Source organism: Mytilus californianus, unplaced genomic scaffold (assembly GCF_021869535.1).
Source record: "Mytilus californianus isolate M0D057914Y unplaced genomic scaffold, xbMytCali1.0.p SCAF_10, whole genome shotgun sequence".
Taxonomy (NCBI): Eukaryota; Metazoa; Mollusca; class Bivalvia; order Mytilida; family Mytilidae; genus Mytilus; species Mytilus californianus.
Window position 1 is genome coordinate 69,119,401 of NW_026262582.1, and position 19,007 is coordinate 69,138,407.

The window sequence follows — 19,007 nt, forward strand, 5'->3', positions numbered from 1 at the left end:
TATAGTTGGTGAGACTTTTTTTTTTACCAGATATGCGACTTTTCGTATTTATATTTTCTCTTATATTACTCTTATTTAATATTTTATGCATAAGTGCAATATGGTTTATTCCCCCACAAGCTAACGTAATAAATTAATCAACCCTCAAGCTGATCAGACGTTAATACAACTACTATCAGTCTATCCGGAGTGAAGTCTCTTTATTTCTTCAAATAAACTTTTTGGGGATCATTAGTGTACGTCCAGTGGCATATATATTACATGCATGTCGGAACAGGAAAATTGGCATAAGGTTCTATTAGAACCATGTTCACATTAATATACATTATACCCAACAATTGTGATGATGACGAATTTCTTCAACTGTTCGAGAACAATCTAATTGAAATATAAATCTGTGATTTTACTATGTCCATAACTTTGATGAACCAAAGCAAGTTAGATATCGACCTGTATTTAAATCAAATTGGTTCTGGATGTTCTTTCTTATATTCCATATACAATTTTAAATTGAGACTATCTATAGTTCCGTAACTTTCTATCTAGGCGTATAAACCAATGATCGACAAGTGCGTACATTTTTGTTAAATCAATAGTCTTTCATGTTGCAAAATGTCCATCATTATTGACAACGAGTATATACTTTCATTTTCCCCAATTTACCCTTGGAAAAAATATGTAAATAGATTTTTATTTTATCAAATCTTTTTTTGGAATTATTTAGATTTTCATAAATATCATTCTTTACACCAGAAATGTTATTTATAAACAAGCGTATGAGTTTAGTAATGACTAGTATATCACTATCGGACACGCAAGACAGAGATGTATAGTATACACCTGATAGTTTCAAAATGGAAAGTTACAAGTTATCGGCTGTTTACACTGAAAAATACCCTCAGAAGTGAAGCGATGCATGAACATGCTTTATGTAATTGTGTAATAAGAGTTTTTAATCCCGACATGAAATCGCTTGAATACCTGGACGTGTCACCTCACAATACCTTTGGGATTAATTCCTTTAGCCATGCTGGTGATCAGATAAGAGAAGGTCCGAATTTATTTAAATAAGTTTATTACATAAAAGAATTATGAACACATTAGATTTTCGAAAACGATTTTACACGGAACACTTATTTATGACTTTGGACTTTGACTTTTTAACTAATTCCCATAAAAATTTCTTGTTTCAAAAACTTCGTAAAGAAAAAACAGTTTAAAAACGACAGACCATAGTTATTTAAAAAATAATTACATTTTCCGTATCAAGTTAGTTAGTCGAATAAATGCGACTACGTTAGGTTACTGCTGGTTTTGGTCCTTTGTGGTTTATAGATATATCGTGGTTTCTAACCCGAAAAGATGTCAAAATGGCAGCACGCAGAGAATTGATACTCTAAATTTAAAATCGATGGTGATCTCTTATCTAGCAGAATAAAACTTTAATATTTATGAATTTGTGCTTTTTTATACAGAATGGACATAATATCAATTTTTTATTTTTTTGCGAAGTTTCCCTTTAAATATCATTGATGCGGTTATGTTCTGTAAATATACTGTCACTCAATTGCTAATATTAAGATTCTTTTACCCCAAGGGAGGTAATCATTGCTAAATCTTGCTTTATGAATTTGAAACGCCGTGTTTGATTTGACATCCAAATGGTTTTGATCCCATCACAAAACATAAATCTGTCGTAGAGGTAACGCGTGTCTAATGTGTACTTACATTAGCCAATTATTATAAGGATTTATTTTTTTGGTAACAACAAGGTCGAATAATTACAACTGCACCAGTCCTGGTGTATTATATATTTGCATATAACACAAATTGATGGTCATCAGTATCACATACAAATAACCAAAATGTTCTTCTTTATTGCTTTTATTAATTTAAAATTGGTTGTTTATGTTGATCCGTTGCTTCCCTCTTATAGTTGATGTGTTTCCCTCGGTTTTGGTTTGTGAACCGGATTTGTTTCAGTTGAAGCGAATTGTGACTATTGAACAGCGGTATACTACTGTTGCCTTTATTTAAATTTTATCAATATTCGTGTATCCGACAAAGTCAACCTTATATAAAATAACCCGAGCCCTTACCATAATCCAATCCCTAACCCAAACCCCTAACCTTAGCTCTAATTGTTAAACACTAAAATTGCTTTGAAAGTTTCGAAATACTAAAGATTTTCTACCCAAGGAATATATTACCTTAGCTGTATTTGCAAAACTTTTCAGATTGATGGGTGCTCAACGCTCTTCAACTTCATAGTTTAGAAGGCCTTTTTACCTTTTTTATTCAAGCGTTACATAATCAAATCATGGTATCTATGACGGGTTGTTGCTCTGTTCCATACGAAAGTGATGCAACATGATAAAACTAATATCTAAGGCTTTAACAAATATTCGTCACAGGACAGAAACAATCGATTGTTCAAAGCATCGCTAGTAGTGACTTCTTTAATCTTGTTGGTTGTGATTTGGGCTAAACTTCTTTTATATTATTTTGTTTCATAAAAAATATAAGGCAACTTAACACAGATTAGAAAGAGATTTGAGTGCGAAAACAAATAAAAACATAAACACTAACTTATAACACAGGGAGGAACCTTAGCGTCATTGTTGTAGCGCTGAGGGACATTGTTTACAACTAGTAGGCAATATTGGAAGTTGGAAAAAAAACATAAACACTAACTTGTCTCCTTCCCCTAGAAGAGACGAGAGTGATTACAAAATGCAATGTTCAAAACACCAAGGCACATATCAGAAATTACCGCATTTTAAAGAAGTATGATAAAAACACGAATGATCTACTCTCATTTACAATTTAAACATTTTCCCGATGATCCTATTGCATTAGATAATGAACCAGACGTGATACCCAAAAATATTAGAAAAAGACATCAGGTATCAATGCATCAATGCCACGTTGTCCATGGTGATTCGTGTAAATGTAACAATAAAATGCATTAGACATAATACATACTATCGAGCACCTGTTGCATCGTTTTGGACGCGTAAAAAAATTGTTGACTACTAACTGTAATTTCATGTTTAGCTAACACAATTAGTTCAGAAAAATTGCAGAAAAAAAATTAATAGAGGACTTGCTTAATATTCGCCCCGATATAGCAATATCCTGAAAGAAGGTAACACCTCAAAAAAAGTAGGATACATATTTCAGTGCTCATGACACGTGTTGATGAATAATCTTTATCAAATAGTCTCCAGAAAAAACGTATAGATTACTAAATACTCAAAAAGTTGGATAACCAAATAATAACAATTTCTAAATAGAGGCGGAAAATACCAAATTACAATATAAATTCATAAGCCATAACATAATCCATGCCACAAAGTACATTCATTTGATATATTTCAATTTTCTTATGCCAGCTGAGTGAACATTCTTATGTTGTACTGTTACACCACTGTCCCAAGTTAGGGGGAGGGTTGGGATCCCGCTAACATGTTTAACCCCGCCACATTCTGTATGTATGTGCCTGTCCCAAGTCAGGAGCCTGTAATTCAGTGGTTGTCGTTTGTTGATGTGTTACATACTTGTTTTTCGTTCATTTTTTGTACATAAATTAGGCCGTTAGTTTTCTCGTTTGAATTGTTTTACATTTGTCATTTCGGGGCATTTTATAGCTGACTATGCGGTATGGGCTTTGCTCATTGTTGAAGGGCGTATGGTGACATATATTTGTTAATTTCTGTGTCATTTGGTCTCTTGTGGATAGTTGTCTCATTGGCAATCATACCACATCTTCTTTTTATATAGACCCAAAAGGCAACGTACGCTACATAACCATGTGCTTGAAAACTGGCCTGTTCAAACTGATAAAGAAATTTTTAAATCTATTTATTTGTGTGAATGCAAAATATATTTCAAAGGTTTAATGTTGAGTGATGAAATGGAATGTCGAATGTTGAAAACGAGTGTTGACTGTTGAAACACGAATGTTGAATATTGAAAGCAAATGTTAAAAAAAAACTGAAAAATAATGTTTAAGAAAACAATATTTTGAATATTGAATTTTAAATACTGAACCAACTTGACATTTGCGAATGTGAATGGGATTTTAACTAGTGCAGTTATAATTAAGTAAACATTTACCTCTCCCCCTGCTGCTACGTTGTTTGTGACGTAACTAAGAGGATTTGTTATCCAGAAGGTAGATGGTGCACTGTAAAAAAAGTAAAATGGCAGTTTAACATTTTGCCGAATTTCTTCCTTAAGGATGAACTCAGGCGAGGTTTATGAATTCTTGTCAAATGTTTGGACTTCTTGGGTTTTTTCTACATTACAGGGGAAAATAATTTGCCCCATATCACCCACTTTTTTCTATATTTAATCACCCGTTGTAAACACACATAGTTTTTTCCTGAATAATACACGTTAAAATAAAAAATTTGAAAAATTGAAGATATGAAGATATGATTTATACTTTTCAAGACCTGATGCACATCCTTATAAAATTACCAAAATTGTTATAGAAAGACTAATGCTATAACGAGATATTTAAGATATTTACTTGTCAGCTTTAATAAGTGTTCCTTTTTCCTGACCAAGCCCTAAGTTTCCATTTAATACCGTTCTCTTTTCGCCACCATCTTCTAAGAAATAACCATGACCCTTTGTCATGTAACATACATTATCTTCCACCTAAATATATATACAAAATTCAAAATTTACCTTCATTTTAATGCATCCGATCTAAACAATAGATAACCTTGGATTAGTTGACATCAACCTTTCGGAATTTGGGTCCACAATTCTCTTCAATTTCGTATTTTATTTTGGTCTTTTCAACTTTTTGATTCATGTGTCACTGATGAGTTTTTTTGAAGTTAAAACGCGCGTCTGACAAAATTTTAAGTCTGGTATTTATGATGAGTTTAATATCGATATCAATAACTATTGTGATATTCGAGTATATTTAGAATAGTATATAAGTCACTTGTATAGGATGAATTGCTTCGCTGCCGGTGCATTCGATTTCATCCCGGTTTTTTAATTTTCAATTCATTATTTTGTGGACTTTTGTTCGTCTATTTGTTTTTTTTTTTTCTTTTTTATAGTGTTATATTTTTATTCGACTTATAGTTTTATTTTCTATTTTATTATATTGAAGTTTGAAATTTGTAGTAATTTTGACGTCATTTAAAGAACGCTGACACTGTTTTTTTAACAAATAACTATTCATATGATCATATAGATGAATTAACTGTTTACAAAGCATTGAATTGTTTGAAATACTAAGGATTTTCTACCCTTGGAAAAGATTTTCGTACTTGATTTGACCTTCGATCTTTTTGATTTGAGCGTCACGACGTTAATCTGTTAGAACACATGTACAAAGCAATCACTTATACCGAACCTCTTCACGAATAACCAAAGGAATGTATTATTTAAATTTATATTTCTTCTGCATATGTTAATTATTTGCTATATCATAAAGCATGTTTAATTAAAACTAGTTTAAGAACAAACATGTTTACATGTTTATACTTTTTTCTAACATAACCAATAACCGTACTTACAATTAGACCATGTGTTCCGTGAACAGTAACGCATCTGCTGTTGGAATGATGGATAGAGTTGTGTTTGATCCATGGCCTTGTAGCTTTGTCTTCATCAACATCCTCACACATATGGAAATGAATAGGGTATCTGCCTGTAAGTTTAAATACCAAATATAAAATTAATTAATATAGAAATAATGAGATGTGGTATGATTGACTATAATAAAATAACATTGAAGGTACCAATTTTACTACACCATGTGCACATTTTGACAACTCATGTCTCTTCAGTGATGCCCGAGGCTAAAATATTTGAAGAGCTGATAAAACCAAATAGGACAAAAAGAACAGCCAAAGCCAAAGATACCAGAGACCAGAGGACGATTTTGTAAAATCGACCCGGTTTAAGTATATGAAAAGAACACTTCCCAATGGAAACCAAATGCGTCCCCCTCTTGGCGACTTTTTCCTATATTCATAAGGAGCAGATTTCATACAGGAACTTATAAGGAAAAATTAAATCCAGCTAGCATTATCCTTTAACTTCTGTGCTGCTATGTAAATTGTGTCTCCTCACTGAATTTTTCAAAGTTAGGTGACTATCATGAACGGATCCATTCCATCAAACTTGAAATAAAGGATACAACAGATAATGCTAAATAGTTATCAAAGGTACCACGATTATAATTAATCGTCTGCCTAAGTCTGCCTCATATCTTGACATCTACAAATTAACAATGAGGTTCGGCTTAGAACATAACTTTATGACAAAAGGGATGATGACAGCTTCCAAATTGTGAACTTTCCATTTCTATGAAGCACCATTCGAACAGCGCCTGCAAATAGAGAAATAGAGTATATATCTCCCAGTTGATACGTTTTTATTATATACCATGATTTGTCTTTTCTAAATCGATTTAAGAGATTTGAATGTCGGTAAACTGCTGTCGTCTTACTTTATCTGATCTTCGTTTTCAGGACAATTTCCCCACACCATCTTGAAAAATGTAGAAAACAGAAGTTTCTGTAATGTGTCTTGCTAAACATCTAGCTATATAGAATGCAATCAAAAACATTAAAAAAAAGCTATTCTTAGGTTGTTGTTACGTACCTAACACTTCTTGTTGACCTAGATCATTAAATTCTGCATTTTCAATATGAACGCTTTTGAATCCTTTAAGTACCTGGATAAAGAGTTAAATGTAATGGCATTTAATATGAACACTTTGTTTCCCTATTTTTGACATTTTTACCTATTGTGTCTGTCTATTTTGTTCACGCATCGTTGTCAATATAATGGAATTTGATGCGACTGCTACAAGTGAGAGGTTTAGCTAGCTATAAAACCAGGTTCAATCCACCATTTTCTTCATAAGAAAATGCCTGTACCAAGTCAGGAGTATGACAGTTGTTATCCATTCGTTTGATGTTTTTGAGCTTTTGATTTTGCCATTTGATTAGGGACTTTCCTTTTTGAATTTTCCTCGGAGTTCAGTATTTTTGTGATTTTACTTTATTCGGAATACTTTTAATACCTGTATATAGAGGTAAATGTAATGGCATTATCAATATGAACGCTTTCGAATCCTTTCAGTACCTGAATATAGAGGTAAATATAATGAAATTTTCAATATAAACGCTTTTGAATGCTTTCAGTTCCTGAATATAGAATTACATGACTTAGTATTACAATTGATGATGAAATTAAAAAACAAAACAAATAAACAGGCGAAGCTGAATATCTGGATTGGTTCTCAATAAATCGAATCAATTTTTAGGCTTTGATATATAATTATAAATTGAAAGTGCCTGGTACAACTTAATTGACTAATTCTGTGGTAAAATTATCATTTGCTTACAGTTGACAATTTCCGTCTGGACCAAACCGCTCTTACTCTTTTTGGAGGTAATGCAATTCCCGCCGTTGTTTTCACTTGATTACAAAGTAAAAACGGATTAACGATATCTAAACATCGGTAAAGTACTGTAGTGGATTGAACTTGGTTTTAAAGCTAGCTAAACCTCTCACTAGTAATTTTATGCACGGCTTGATATTATGTCTTTAAAAATTTTGAACAGAATGGAAAATTTTGTCTTGATCTGAAATAAACGTAGGAGAAAAAATGTCAAAGTAGGTACTTTCACGTTACAGTATAGAATTTATGCTTAAATGAACAATACGACAGGTGCCACATGTAGAGTAGGATCAAAAACAACTTCGATCCTGCTCGGTTGTGGTCGGGTTCGTGTTCCTCGGTCTATTGTTTTTATGAATTTTTTGTAAACTGTTAATTACTTTTTTGTCGTTTTTCGTGTGCTTTGCAATGATGTCTTCAGATTATCTTCGACTCGTGAGTTTTGATTTTCACTTTGGTATCTTCCGGTTCGTTTTTATGAAGAATAAACAAGTGTCGTGTCCACAATCAGCTCCGATACGCATATTATTCTACACTAACTTGATGGAGTAAAGGAAACAATCACTGCACGAAGGTTGCACAAACAAGTACCCTTTTCTGTTAGTTGTATCCTGGCGATAGATAATTTCACACTGTGAATGACATTTGTTTACTCTGTGATAAACTTACTTTAAGATTCCCACCATATGTAGTTGATCCTTCAGCATCTTCAGTGTCGAACAAAATGTTTCTGGTTAAGAGTCCAACTTCGCCTCTCATATCAACATTTTTGTAGATTTCGCCATAGTGAGTGAACTTCAGTGGACCTGCCGTAGATAAACGATACATGAGGCAATACTTAAAATGTGGTTGCTTCCCCTTCATGCTCTGCATCTACTATTATTGATACATGAATAAATAAGGATAAACTGTAAAACAGAGATATGTCTCACCTTTTTGTACTTTTGATAATGCAAATGTTGAAATTAAAATAGCAATACCTTAACATGTAAGTTATGCAAAGTCAATGAACCATGACTGAAGGTACATGGCAAAACAATCTCCATAGAAATGAGATGTGCCAATGCTAATACAAGTCCATACCAAATATCATAGACTTATCATAAGTCGTTCACAAACATTGACTTGTAAACTATGATAAAGTTTCAAAGTCAATGAACCATAATGAGGGGGTGGGGCTATATAATCTCCATGGAAACGAGACTTGCAAATGCAAATAAATTTGCATACCAAATATCATTGACTTAATATTAGCGGTTCATCTTAAACTGATCTAATCACAAACTAGTACATGTAAACTAAGCAAAAGTTTCAAAGTCAATAGACCATGACTGCGGGGGCGGGACAAAATATTCTCCATTGAAATGAGATATGCCAATGCTTATAAAAGTGCATACGAACTTTCATTGACTTACCACTAGTGGTTCCCCATAAAATGACCTAATCACAAACTAATACATAAAAATTATAAGCAAAAGTTTCAAAGTCAATAGACCATAACCGAGGGGGCAGGGCCAAATAATCTCCATGGAAATGAGATGTGCCAGTGCTAATACAACTGCATACCAAATATCATTGACCAACCACTAGTGGTTCACCTTAAACTAGGCCTAATCACAAACTAATTCATTGCCGCCGACACAGGAAGCAGCATACCTATGTCTCGCTTTTTGACACCGTCAAGGCGAGACAAAAACCAGTCAATGCTATTTTCCTCCATATCCATCTCCGTGAATTTATCAATGAAATGCACTTGATGTCAATCATGCGCCGAAACAACTATCGCAATGTTTTATACGCGTAAAAGAGTTCTATCAATTACTTCACGTAATTCTTATTCTTAACCAAGATACACATAATGAAAAAAAATAAATAAAAGATAATGGCATTTAATTTTTTTATACTGACTTCTTAAGCTGTAATATCAGCTCGGTATATCGGGAGTTCGGTATTTTTTGTTATTTTATTTTCTTCGCTTGACATATTTATTTACGTCAGTATCAAAAACAAAAATGCAATTATTCTATCACTATGCAGTTTATCTATATATTTTTCCAATACATTTCATATCAAAACATATCAATCAGTACCAAAGTGATAAAAGACAATCAATAGCATGGTAAAAACATAACTTTCGCATCTTTTCACAAAAGTAACGCCAAAACCTAAAGATTTAGCTATAATGACAATATCTATAATAATCAGGATACATTTGTGGGTGCGTCTATATGTGGTCACGTGAGTTTAATTGGTAAAGACACATACCCGATACCCGCTTCTGATTATCTCTACAGGACGGGCATTCGATGAGAGTTTTGTCTTCAGCCTGCCTCCAGTCATAGTCGGTAGATGCAATAACGACAGTATCTCCTATAAAGAAAACAGAAGATGAAACACATTTCTTCTTGAATTGTCGAAAAATACGCAAAATCGAGAGGACAATGGAAAGGGTATGACAATTATTCATATCGACTTTTCGATATTTTTATGATATAATTGAAATTTAAGGTATGCTTAATTCTATACCTCATAGTCAAATAACATGAATAAAAACAGCTAATTCCTTTATAAAGCAAGAAATAAGGTACTGATACAAACAGTTTTTAAAAATCTTAAAGTGAAATGATTTCGCCTTGTTTGCTATTCAAAAATTGAATGCTTCTTTTTGTAAATTTATTGGGGTGTAAAAGCGTTGACCGAAGTACATTTTGTGTAAAGCGCAGAAGCGCGTCATTCTAAAAATGTGCGCTCGCTCAACGCGTTTACAACCCTATGAAATTACTAAAAGAAGCATTCAATACTTATAATTACATTTTTTGCTAGGATCATGAAAACACGATTGTATCAAGTTTTCTTTTATTTACCTGTGCACTTTATTGTGGAGCACGTGTGATGATGAATGTTACATTTCAGTTTGAAATGAAGATTAATTTCAGAATGACGCGAGATTGCTGTTAGCCAATCAAAATAACGTATTATAATGCAACATATATGTAATGTTATTATTAGTGCTTATTCAATCGAAATTTTGCTTTCATGGATATAAAATTAGAGAAAATGTTAGAAAACTTTTAGCGAATCAGGCAACTAACAACCTAACGTCAAAGGATAGGGATATAAACGACTTCAATAGGAAGGAACACAACCGTATATCGTGTAATAAGCCTTCAATGCTCCCTGGATAACAAAATGTAAGACAACTTCACATTTGTTTTTCTACTAAATTGATATAGATTTATGACTGAAACTACCTGTTTCCCATGTGCTGACATCTTCTACAAAAGTCAAAACTGGTCTGTATTTCAAATCGACTGCGACCAAAACTTCAGCTTTGGACCTTCCTTTCATTTCCATGTCAAATGAACTCATCACTAGGACGATGAATCCTTTAACCAGCATTGAGACTTCGGCAATTGTTTTGCCTTCTGACTTCAACGGAAGGAATACCTCTTTCGTCATGGAAGTTGAGCCTGTAAATAGAATATGCCTCTTTTCATACATTTTGTTTTTATCAAAATGAACTTATTCAGAAAATCGAATTCAATCCTCGAGATCTGGGTTCGCAGTATCAAGATAGTATATTCTTACTCCAGTCTGAAAAAGACAATGTTGGTCGTAAGTAAACAGTACTGTTTAACTTTGGTTGTAAGAAGAGCAGACATAGGATCACTAGTTTCGTTGAGCGAATTTATGTTGTACCTTTTGTTGAAAGAAGAGGGTACAATTATCCTGAGTATCCTTGAGCGGATTTATTGTTTTACCTTTGGTTGCAAGAAGAGCAAACGATCATCCTAAGCATCCCTGAACAGATTGATTGTTTTACCTTTTGTTTTGAGCAGAACGTACAATGTAAAACGGAGTGAGCTTTTATAGACTGTGCCTGTTGCTCAATCATATTCATATCTTGATGAATACAATATGACTTATTTTTTTACCTTTTGTTGTAAAAAACACTTACAATGTAATACTAAGAAAGCTTTTATAGACTGTGCCTGTTGCTCAATCATATTCATATCTTAATGAATAAAATATGACTTATTTTTTTACCTTTTGTTGTAAGAAACACGTACAATGTAATACGGGGTGAGCTTTTATATACTGTGCCTGTTGCTCAATCATATTCATATCTTAATGAATAAAATATGACTTATTTTTTTACCTTTTGTTGTAAGAAACACGTACAATGTAATACGGGGTTAGCTTTTATAGTCTGTGTCAGTTGTTCAATCATATTCATATCTTAATGAACAAAATATGACTTATTTTTTTACCTTTTGTTGTAAGAAACACTTACAATGTAATACCAAGAAAGCTTTTATAGACTGTGCCTGTTGCTCAATCATATTCATATCTTAATGAATAAAATAAGACTTATTTTTTTACCATTTCTTGTAAGAAACACGTACAATGTTATACGGGGTGATCTTTTATATACTGTGCCTGTTGCTCAATCATATTCATATCTTAATGAATAAAATATGGCTTATTTTTTTACCTTTTGTTGTAAGAAACACGTACAATGTAATACGGGGTGAGCTTTTATATACTGTGCCTGTTGCTCAATCATTATCACATCTTAATGAATAAAATATGTACATAACACCGAGAGAGCTTTTATAGCTTTTATAGGTTGTGCATGTTGCTCAATCATATTCATATCTCTTATGAATACAATATGACTTATTTTTTTACCTTTTCTTGTAAGAAACACGTACAATGTAATACGGGGTGAGCTTTTATATACTGTGCCTGTTGCTCAATCATATTCATATCTTAATGAATAAAATATGACTTATTGTTTACCTTTTGTTGTAAGAAACACGTACAATGTAATACGGGGTGAGCTTTTATAGACTGTGTCTGTTGCTCAATCATATTCATATCTTAATAAATAAAATATTATTTATTGTTTAACCTTTTGTTGTAAGAAGAGCATACATTGCATCCTCAGTATCCCTGAGCGGATTCGTTCCATCTGTTTGTCCAGCTAATATTTCAATTGCTTCAAGTGCTCCACTGATGTCGCCTTTGCGAGGTAAGTCTTTGTGTATTGCAATACCAACTATGTTGCCATTGGGTATACCTGTATTACACATACAAAATATAGTTAATACAAATAAAAAATGAAATATGGCAATAGGCATAGTAAGGTCACAATAAGTTCACGGAATTCTAAAATAAAATCTTTCTATAAGTCCAAAATATAATTCACAAAGACATTCGACTGTCGGATTTTTCAATGTTGTCTGACAAACTGCAAAACAACTGACAAAAAGACTCATTATGAGATCTTATTAGTTATTTTATATGAGCAATAGTCATGGCCGAAAACATTCTGCCACAAGATATCATACACAAAGATATTAACGTGTATAAAATATATGTTTGGTAAGGCCGTGGCTTCTGTCTAATTTTGTCAATAAAACTGTAACTATTTCAAATATCAAATTTATTAGAAGTGATCCGTTTGTATAATAACAAAGGCTCTTGATAGGGTTTACAAAATAAAAAATACTGGGGTAAACTACAGAAAACTGGGAAAAAAAAATAAAGAATACGAAAAAAGGGCCAAAAAATAAAGAATATGGAAAAATTGGACAAAAAAATAAACAGTTGAGAAATATGGATGCACAAGTATACAGAATTGAGTTTAATGGGAAAAAATATAAAGAATAGAGAAAAATAATCTAAAATCTTAAAGAATACAGAAATGAAGGAACCCGCATCCAGCCCTGTTAAAACATCGGAAAAAATCAATAGTAAGGGAGTAGGTTTATGAAAATATTGGTCCTAAAATTTCATGAAATTTAACTTTATCAATCTAAGTGACATTGCAATGTAAAACTATCTGACTAATATGAATTAAACAAGCTCTTGTCCCATACGACTGTAGTGATCATAAGTGTGCGATCTAACGTTGAAAATCAATATTTTCCAGAAAAATATGCCGATTAAATTTTACGAAATTTTCCTTCAGAAGGCATTGGCAACACGCATTGACCACCATAATTTTTGGCTATCATTTGTATCACACCGAATAAATCTTTTTAAAACAAATCTGTTTTGGTGGAAGGGTGTTGCCGATGATTGTCAGATGTAGATATACCTTAAAATGCAGTTTAAACAGAAATGAATAGTTCAAAATTAGTTAAATATCACACTTCTGAAGTTGTCAACACTGCAAACAAAACAGTAAACAGAAAACAAAACTTCTAAATTATCTTAATATGAAATTATTTGATGATGAATATTGATGTATAGGTATGGTATTACAAATTCAGATTTTTAAGGACCCTGCTTCTTTTCACCTGGCTTACATCTTCACTTTAAACATGTGACCTGCACGTATCGTATTGTTGAAACATGGCATTAAAGGATTCTATAGTACTGTCACACATGTATATGAGGGTCTGGATGGGGTTAGCAGGTTACAGAATTAAAGGCAAAAAGTGCAGGATAAAGGGCAACAAAAATAGAGAATAAAGAAAAATAGATGAATATTGGGGTTTTAAAATATAAATAATGGACACAGTAGATAAAGGGATAGAGAAAACTAATATAAAAAAACACCAATAAGATTACTGAATTGAAGGACCCCCATCCAGACCCTCCTTTATATACCTAACTTCAGACAGATTATACGTGCTAAATAAAATATATCATTAATCTTACCTTCTAAGAAATTTACGAATCTTAGGATAAGTTCTGGATATTTTCTACGATTGATCATAAAGTTGAAGAATGCTGAGTCAACTAGTTCTCCTGTAGTAGGGTTGATGCTGTAAACAGCAAGTCCTTTACTATTAGTATTTTCCTGTAAAAAGATATCACATATTTAAATCAAATCCCAGAATCTTGGTACAGTTTTAGGTTCCACCACTGGTGTGACGATTAAGACTGATAAATAAATAACTTTTAAATTTTTATTCTTTCATTTTCAATTAAGTTGTGTTCAGACTATGTCTATCTAGACTGTTCACTAGTTGTTATTAATAACATAAACGGTACCAATTTTTCTGCACTAGATGCGCATTTCGACAATTAATGTCTCTTCAGTGATGCTCAAGGCCAACATATTTGAAAATCCAAAGCTTATTAAAACGATGAAGAGCTATAAACCAAAAAGGACAAAAAAGTATAGCCAAAGCTGGGCAAGGAATCAGAGCTTTGCATGAGGGAGATACATTCCTCAATTTAAAATAATTTCAAAAATTTTATAACAGCAAATTTTAATAACACAATATCCGTATTTTCATGCCAGTAACGAAGTACTGGCTACTGGGCTGGTTTTACCCTCGGGGACTATCAGTCCACCAGCAGATGCATCGACCCAGGGTTAATAATAACATAAACGGTACCAATTTTTCTGCACCAGATGCGCATTTTGACAATCAATGTCTCTTCAGTGATGCTCAAGGCCAACATATTTGGAAATCCAAAGCTTATTAAAAAGATCAAGTTTCTTTTTACTACTCCATGATGTTGTGCATTTAGCCTTCCATAAAATAGAAAAAGGATATTGTATCCGGAAGGCTTAGCTAATCCTGCTCCATATTTCAAAGCGACACCCGTCGTGTTGATAATTAGCACTTATCTTACCATAAGAATTTACCACATTTGTAAACAATCGCCGGTCATGCAAATTAATTCAATCAATGATCAATGATCCGTGTACATATGTCAATGTGTTAAACATTTCACTTACCTGATGGCTAGCAATAACTTCTGTATCTGTGTTGAATTTTGGAGCGGTCTGCGCAAGCTTGGTCCAGGAAAGTTTTGGTTTTCCGTGAATTTCGAGTGTTCCACCAGCTGTAACAAATAATGATTTATCTCCGCCAGCACCAAGATTGTTTTCTTCAACATTTCCTGAAGTAATCAATATAAAATGATGCAAAATTTGTAAACAAATAATATTTCGAAACGCTTAAAGGAAGGGAACAAGATTGTATGAGATGATGTCGTTCGATGTCGATTGTCGTCTTAGTGAAGCGATGCAATATCATTCGTGCACAGTTTGTCTAGGTACCGACCGTTCTTCTTAGGCGTGAGTATGTTGCTTCGAACGCATGAATTTTATAATGTGTTGTTTTCAATTTTTTTTAACAGCACTGGGTCGATACCTCTGCTGGTGGACTATCAGTCCTCGAGTGTATCATCAGCTCAGTAGTCAGTATTTCGGTACTAACATGATTTATAATATACTATCTAAAATTGCCCGTTTATTAATTTTGAAATTATACAGAAACTAAGGTTTCAACTCCCTCAGGCAAAGTTGGCCTTCAGATGGATTTGGCTATTTTGTTAGGTCCTATTTGGTTTATAGCTCTTCAACGTTTTCGGTCCTTATACATCCTTGGCTTTCAAATATTTGGCTTTGGGCGTTCCTGATGAAGGTTAATCCAGAAAAGCGCTTCGAACGCATAAATTTTATAACGTTTTGTTTTCAATTTTTTTCTTTTGCAAGGGTTTCAAAGTTAAATACATAGAATAAAAAGAGTCTTCTTCGGGAAAAAGATGTGGGTATAGCAATAGGGTCATTTCAGGCAGTAAAACGCTGTCTAAAGTTCATGTGGTGACCGTTTTGTAGCGCGGGATGTATAAATTTGCAATCATATCCGTGTGGAATGTGGACGTATATCCACATGTCGCGAGTAGGGCGAATACCATGCTCACTACACGTAAAAGAGCTCTTGCAAAACTCTCTTAGGGTCGGCAGGTGGCCTGTTGCAACAATAAACTTTTGTCTCCATCTATCATATCCGGATTTATCAGTGGCAGCCTAAATGTACCGCCTTTTATTACGATGAACCTATCTTATGAGCCTAAATGTACCTACAGGGTTAATTATTTATTTGTTTTCGAACTGAACATGCATGAAATATTTGCTTTTATTATAATTCATGTCAAAATGCCAGATTTTGATTAGTTGCTCAGGAGGGAGACAATTTACTCTCTCCAATGGCAAATACTATATTACCCTTCACGGAGACTCTTTATCAAGTGTGCGCATTAATAAATAATGATGATTGTTATGAACAAGACGTCATAGTTTATGACTTTGAATTTGATATTAAATCTACAGGAATATCAAAACATAACACATATCTGAGAGGGTGATAGAGCAGATTGTTACCCCTCGCCTCAGTTGACAATGTTTTCTCCGGGTAACAATCTGCTCCAACAACCTCTCAGCTATGTCTTATTGCGTGAACATCTGAGTGTTCACGCAGTATATATTGGACGACCTCCGTAGTCTTTTGGAACACCGGAAGTCTTTTCGGAATACATCTGTTCTTTCTCTGGCCCCCTTCGATATTCAGAATACAGCTTCTATTCGGAACTACATGCACAATAGCTTATCAATCGACCTATTGAATATGTAGTAGCATTTTAAAGTTGCTATAGAGATATGTGTTTAGTTTTAATTAGAGTCGCATATGTTAAGAAATTTTTTCTGATGCAAGCTGTGTTAATAATATAGATTTTAAAACTGCCTAATTTTCAAACAACCTTCATCCATAATCATTTTAATGTGAGTTGCACGCGAATACAAACTGCTGATATTTACATTACCTATATGCATAGTTATTTTAATTAGAGTCAAACGTTGATACCAGCTGTGTTCAGATATAAGATAAGATTTCATGTAAACTATGCGATATATATGAAACGAATACGCGAATTTAAGATTCGTTAAAACTGAAATTAAAAAAAAAGTCTATCTAGCATTTCATTTAAGATTCTACATCAAGGGAAGATGTACAAAACAAGGAATTTCATTTTTTTTAATACTGAAATTAAAAGGAAGTCTTTCTTGCATTTTAATAAAATTTTACGTCTAGGATAAGTGTAAAAAACGAGGATTTTTATAAAAATTTTCGTTTATTTAGGATAACGTTAAAACTAATTATGAAATAAAATTGCGAATGGATATGGGGAATATGTCAAAGAGACAATAACCCGACCAAAGAGCACACAACAGCCGAAGGCCACCAATGGGTCTTCAACGCAGCGAGAAAATCCCGCAGCCGGAGGTGGTCCTCAGCTGGCCCCTAAATAAAATTGTGTACTAGTTCAGTGAAAATGGAACTTACCCTAAACTCAAAAACATATAAATGAACTAAAATTTAAAAACATACAAGACTAACAAAAACCAGAGGCTCCTGACTTGGAACAGGCGCAAAAATGCGGCGGGGTTAAACATGTTTTGTGAGATCTCAACCCTCCCACTATACATCTAGCCAATGTCGAATAAAGAAACGCATAGCAATACGCACAGTAAAATTCAGTTTAAAGGAGACATGACACGATTTTAAATTTGTGTTCCAAAATGTTTTTTTCTACTTAACTTTCCCCAAAAATACATCGATAGCAATATGAGTGTCAAATATTTGTTAAAATATGTATTTGAATGAGATTGTAATGCAACGATTTATCGACCTGTCAAATATGCATATTTCCATCCCGGAAGTCACTCAGAACGAGGCTACTACGTCAGTGGTTCCTTTCATTCATATTAACATATGGTACAGCGCAAATTTAGTTTCGATTATTTTTCAACAAAACGCATGACAGTGATAAAAAAATTAGTATGTGTGATGCCGGTGATTTCAACAATATAATTAAAAAGAATATTGACATGATATTTTCTGTTTTTCGAATGACACGCGGACTTAAAAGGTGTAAAGATAGGATTTTTTAACAAGCCCAAACTACACTTCTTTCCGCCCACTTTCATAAGGAATACAGGGTCTCGGGTGCCATGCCATGAGTTCATCATAGGTCACAGGTGAACGGTACAGGTGATTGAGTTTCGCAATTTCAGGTCTCGTTTGAAGTTGCAAGCTTCAGGTGTCACGCCACATAGGGGATTGATAAGATATAGTTATTACGCAATATTACTTCATAAGCTCTTTGTGTACATCCTGGATGTTGGTTTTGCCGAGGGCACAGGTGAGATTGGAATATATTATTGCAGTAATACAGGTACAACTACCTGATGTTTAATGAATACCTGCATGTAGTACGACCATACAATACATTGTACCACCAATTAAATACTCTAACCAGCGTTGATAACTAATTATAGACAACCTGTATATAGATCTTATTTTTATTGCTTTAAAGAATATGCAGATATAAAAAGGTTTATAACAGATGCATATGCAGGGGGATATATGTTTGTGAGCGCCTACCCCTCACCGTAACCAAAACAAAACAAAAAAACAAAACAAAAAACGTACCCTTTGCGAACGCATAATTTTATTTTTACTATCGTTTTTTTTTCTGCTTCGGGCGAACACATAATTATAACATTACCGTAACAGAGAGAAGAAAGAACAATTTGATCATCAATAATAAAATTCATAATTTGAATCATGATTAAAAGTAATTTTATTTGAATAAATAAAAAAAATGAGGAAAGCGGTTTATTAAATTTATTCAACAAACCTATATGACGAAGTCGATACACTATGGACGGTATTGAAAGCACTTTTCCCGATTACTGTCAAACAACAAAAACAATTGACCTCATCAATTTGAGCCATTGCATGTGTGT

The 19,007-nt window shown here is 33.3% G+C and overlaps 1 protein-coding gene across 2 annotated transcripts in view; it reads right to left on the minus strand.

The window, feature by feature from the left end:
* Positions 1 to 19,007, minus strand: part of LOC127718418 (cell migration-inducing and hyaluronan-binding protein-like) — a 53,827-nt gene that overhangs the window by 21,349 nt on the left and 13,471 nt on the right. For both annotated transcript variants that reach the window (XM_052224435.1, XM_052224434.1), the window contains exons 3-12: positions 15,150 to 15,313; positions 14,117 to 14,258; positions 12,360 to 12,527; positions 10,696 to 10,914; positions 9,710 to 9,814; positions 8,114 to 8,250; positions 6,640 to 6,712; positions 5,547 to 5,680; positions 4,538 to 4,668; positions 4,120 to 4,189 (exon numbers count right to left, since the gene is read on the minus strand). In XM_052224435.1, the coding sequence (XP_052080395.1) occupies positions 4,120 to 4,189; positions 4,538 to 4,668; positions 5,547 to 5,680; positions 6,640 to 6,712; positions 8,114 to 8,250; positions 9,710 to 9,814; positions 10,696 to 10,914; positions 12,360 to 12,527; positions 14,117 to 14,258; positions 15,150 to 15,313 (1,343 nt within the window). The remainder of the gene's footprint in view (positions 1 to 4,119; positions 4,190 to 4,537; positions 4,669 to 5,546; positions 5,681 to 6,639; positions 6,713 to 8,113; positions 8,251 to 9,709; positions 9,815 to 10,695; positions 10,915 to 12,359; positions 12,528 to 14,116; positions 14,259 to 15,149; positions 15,314 to 19,007) is intronic.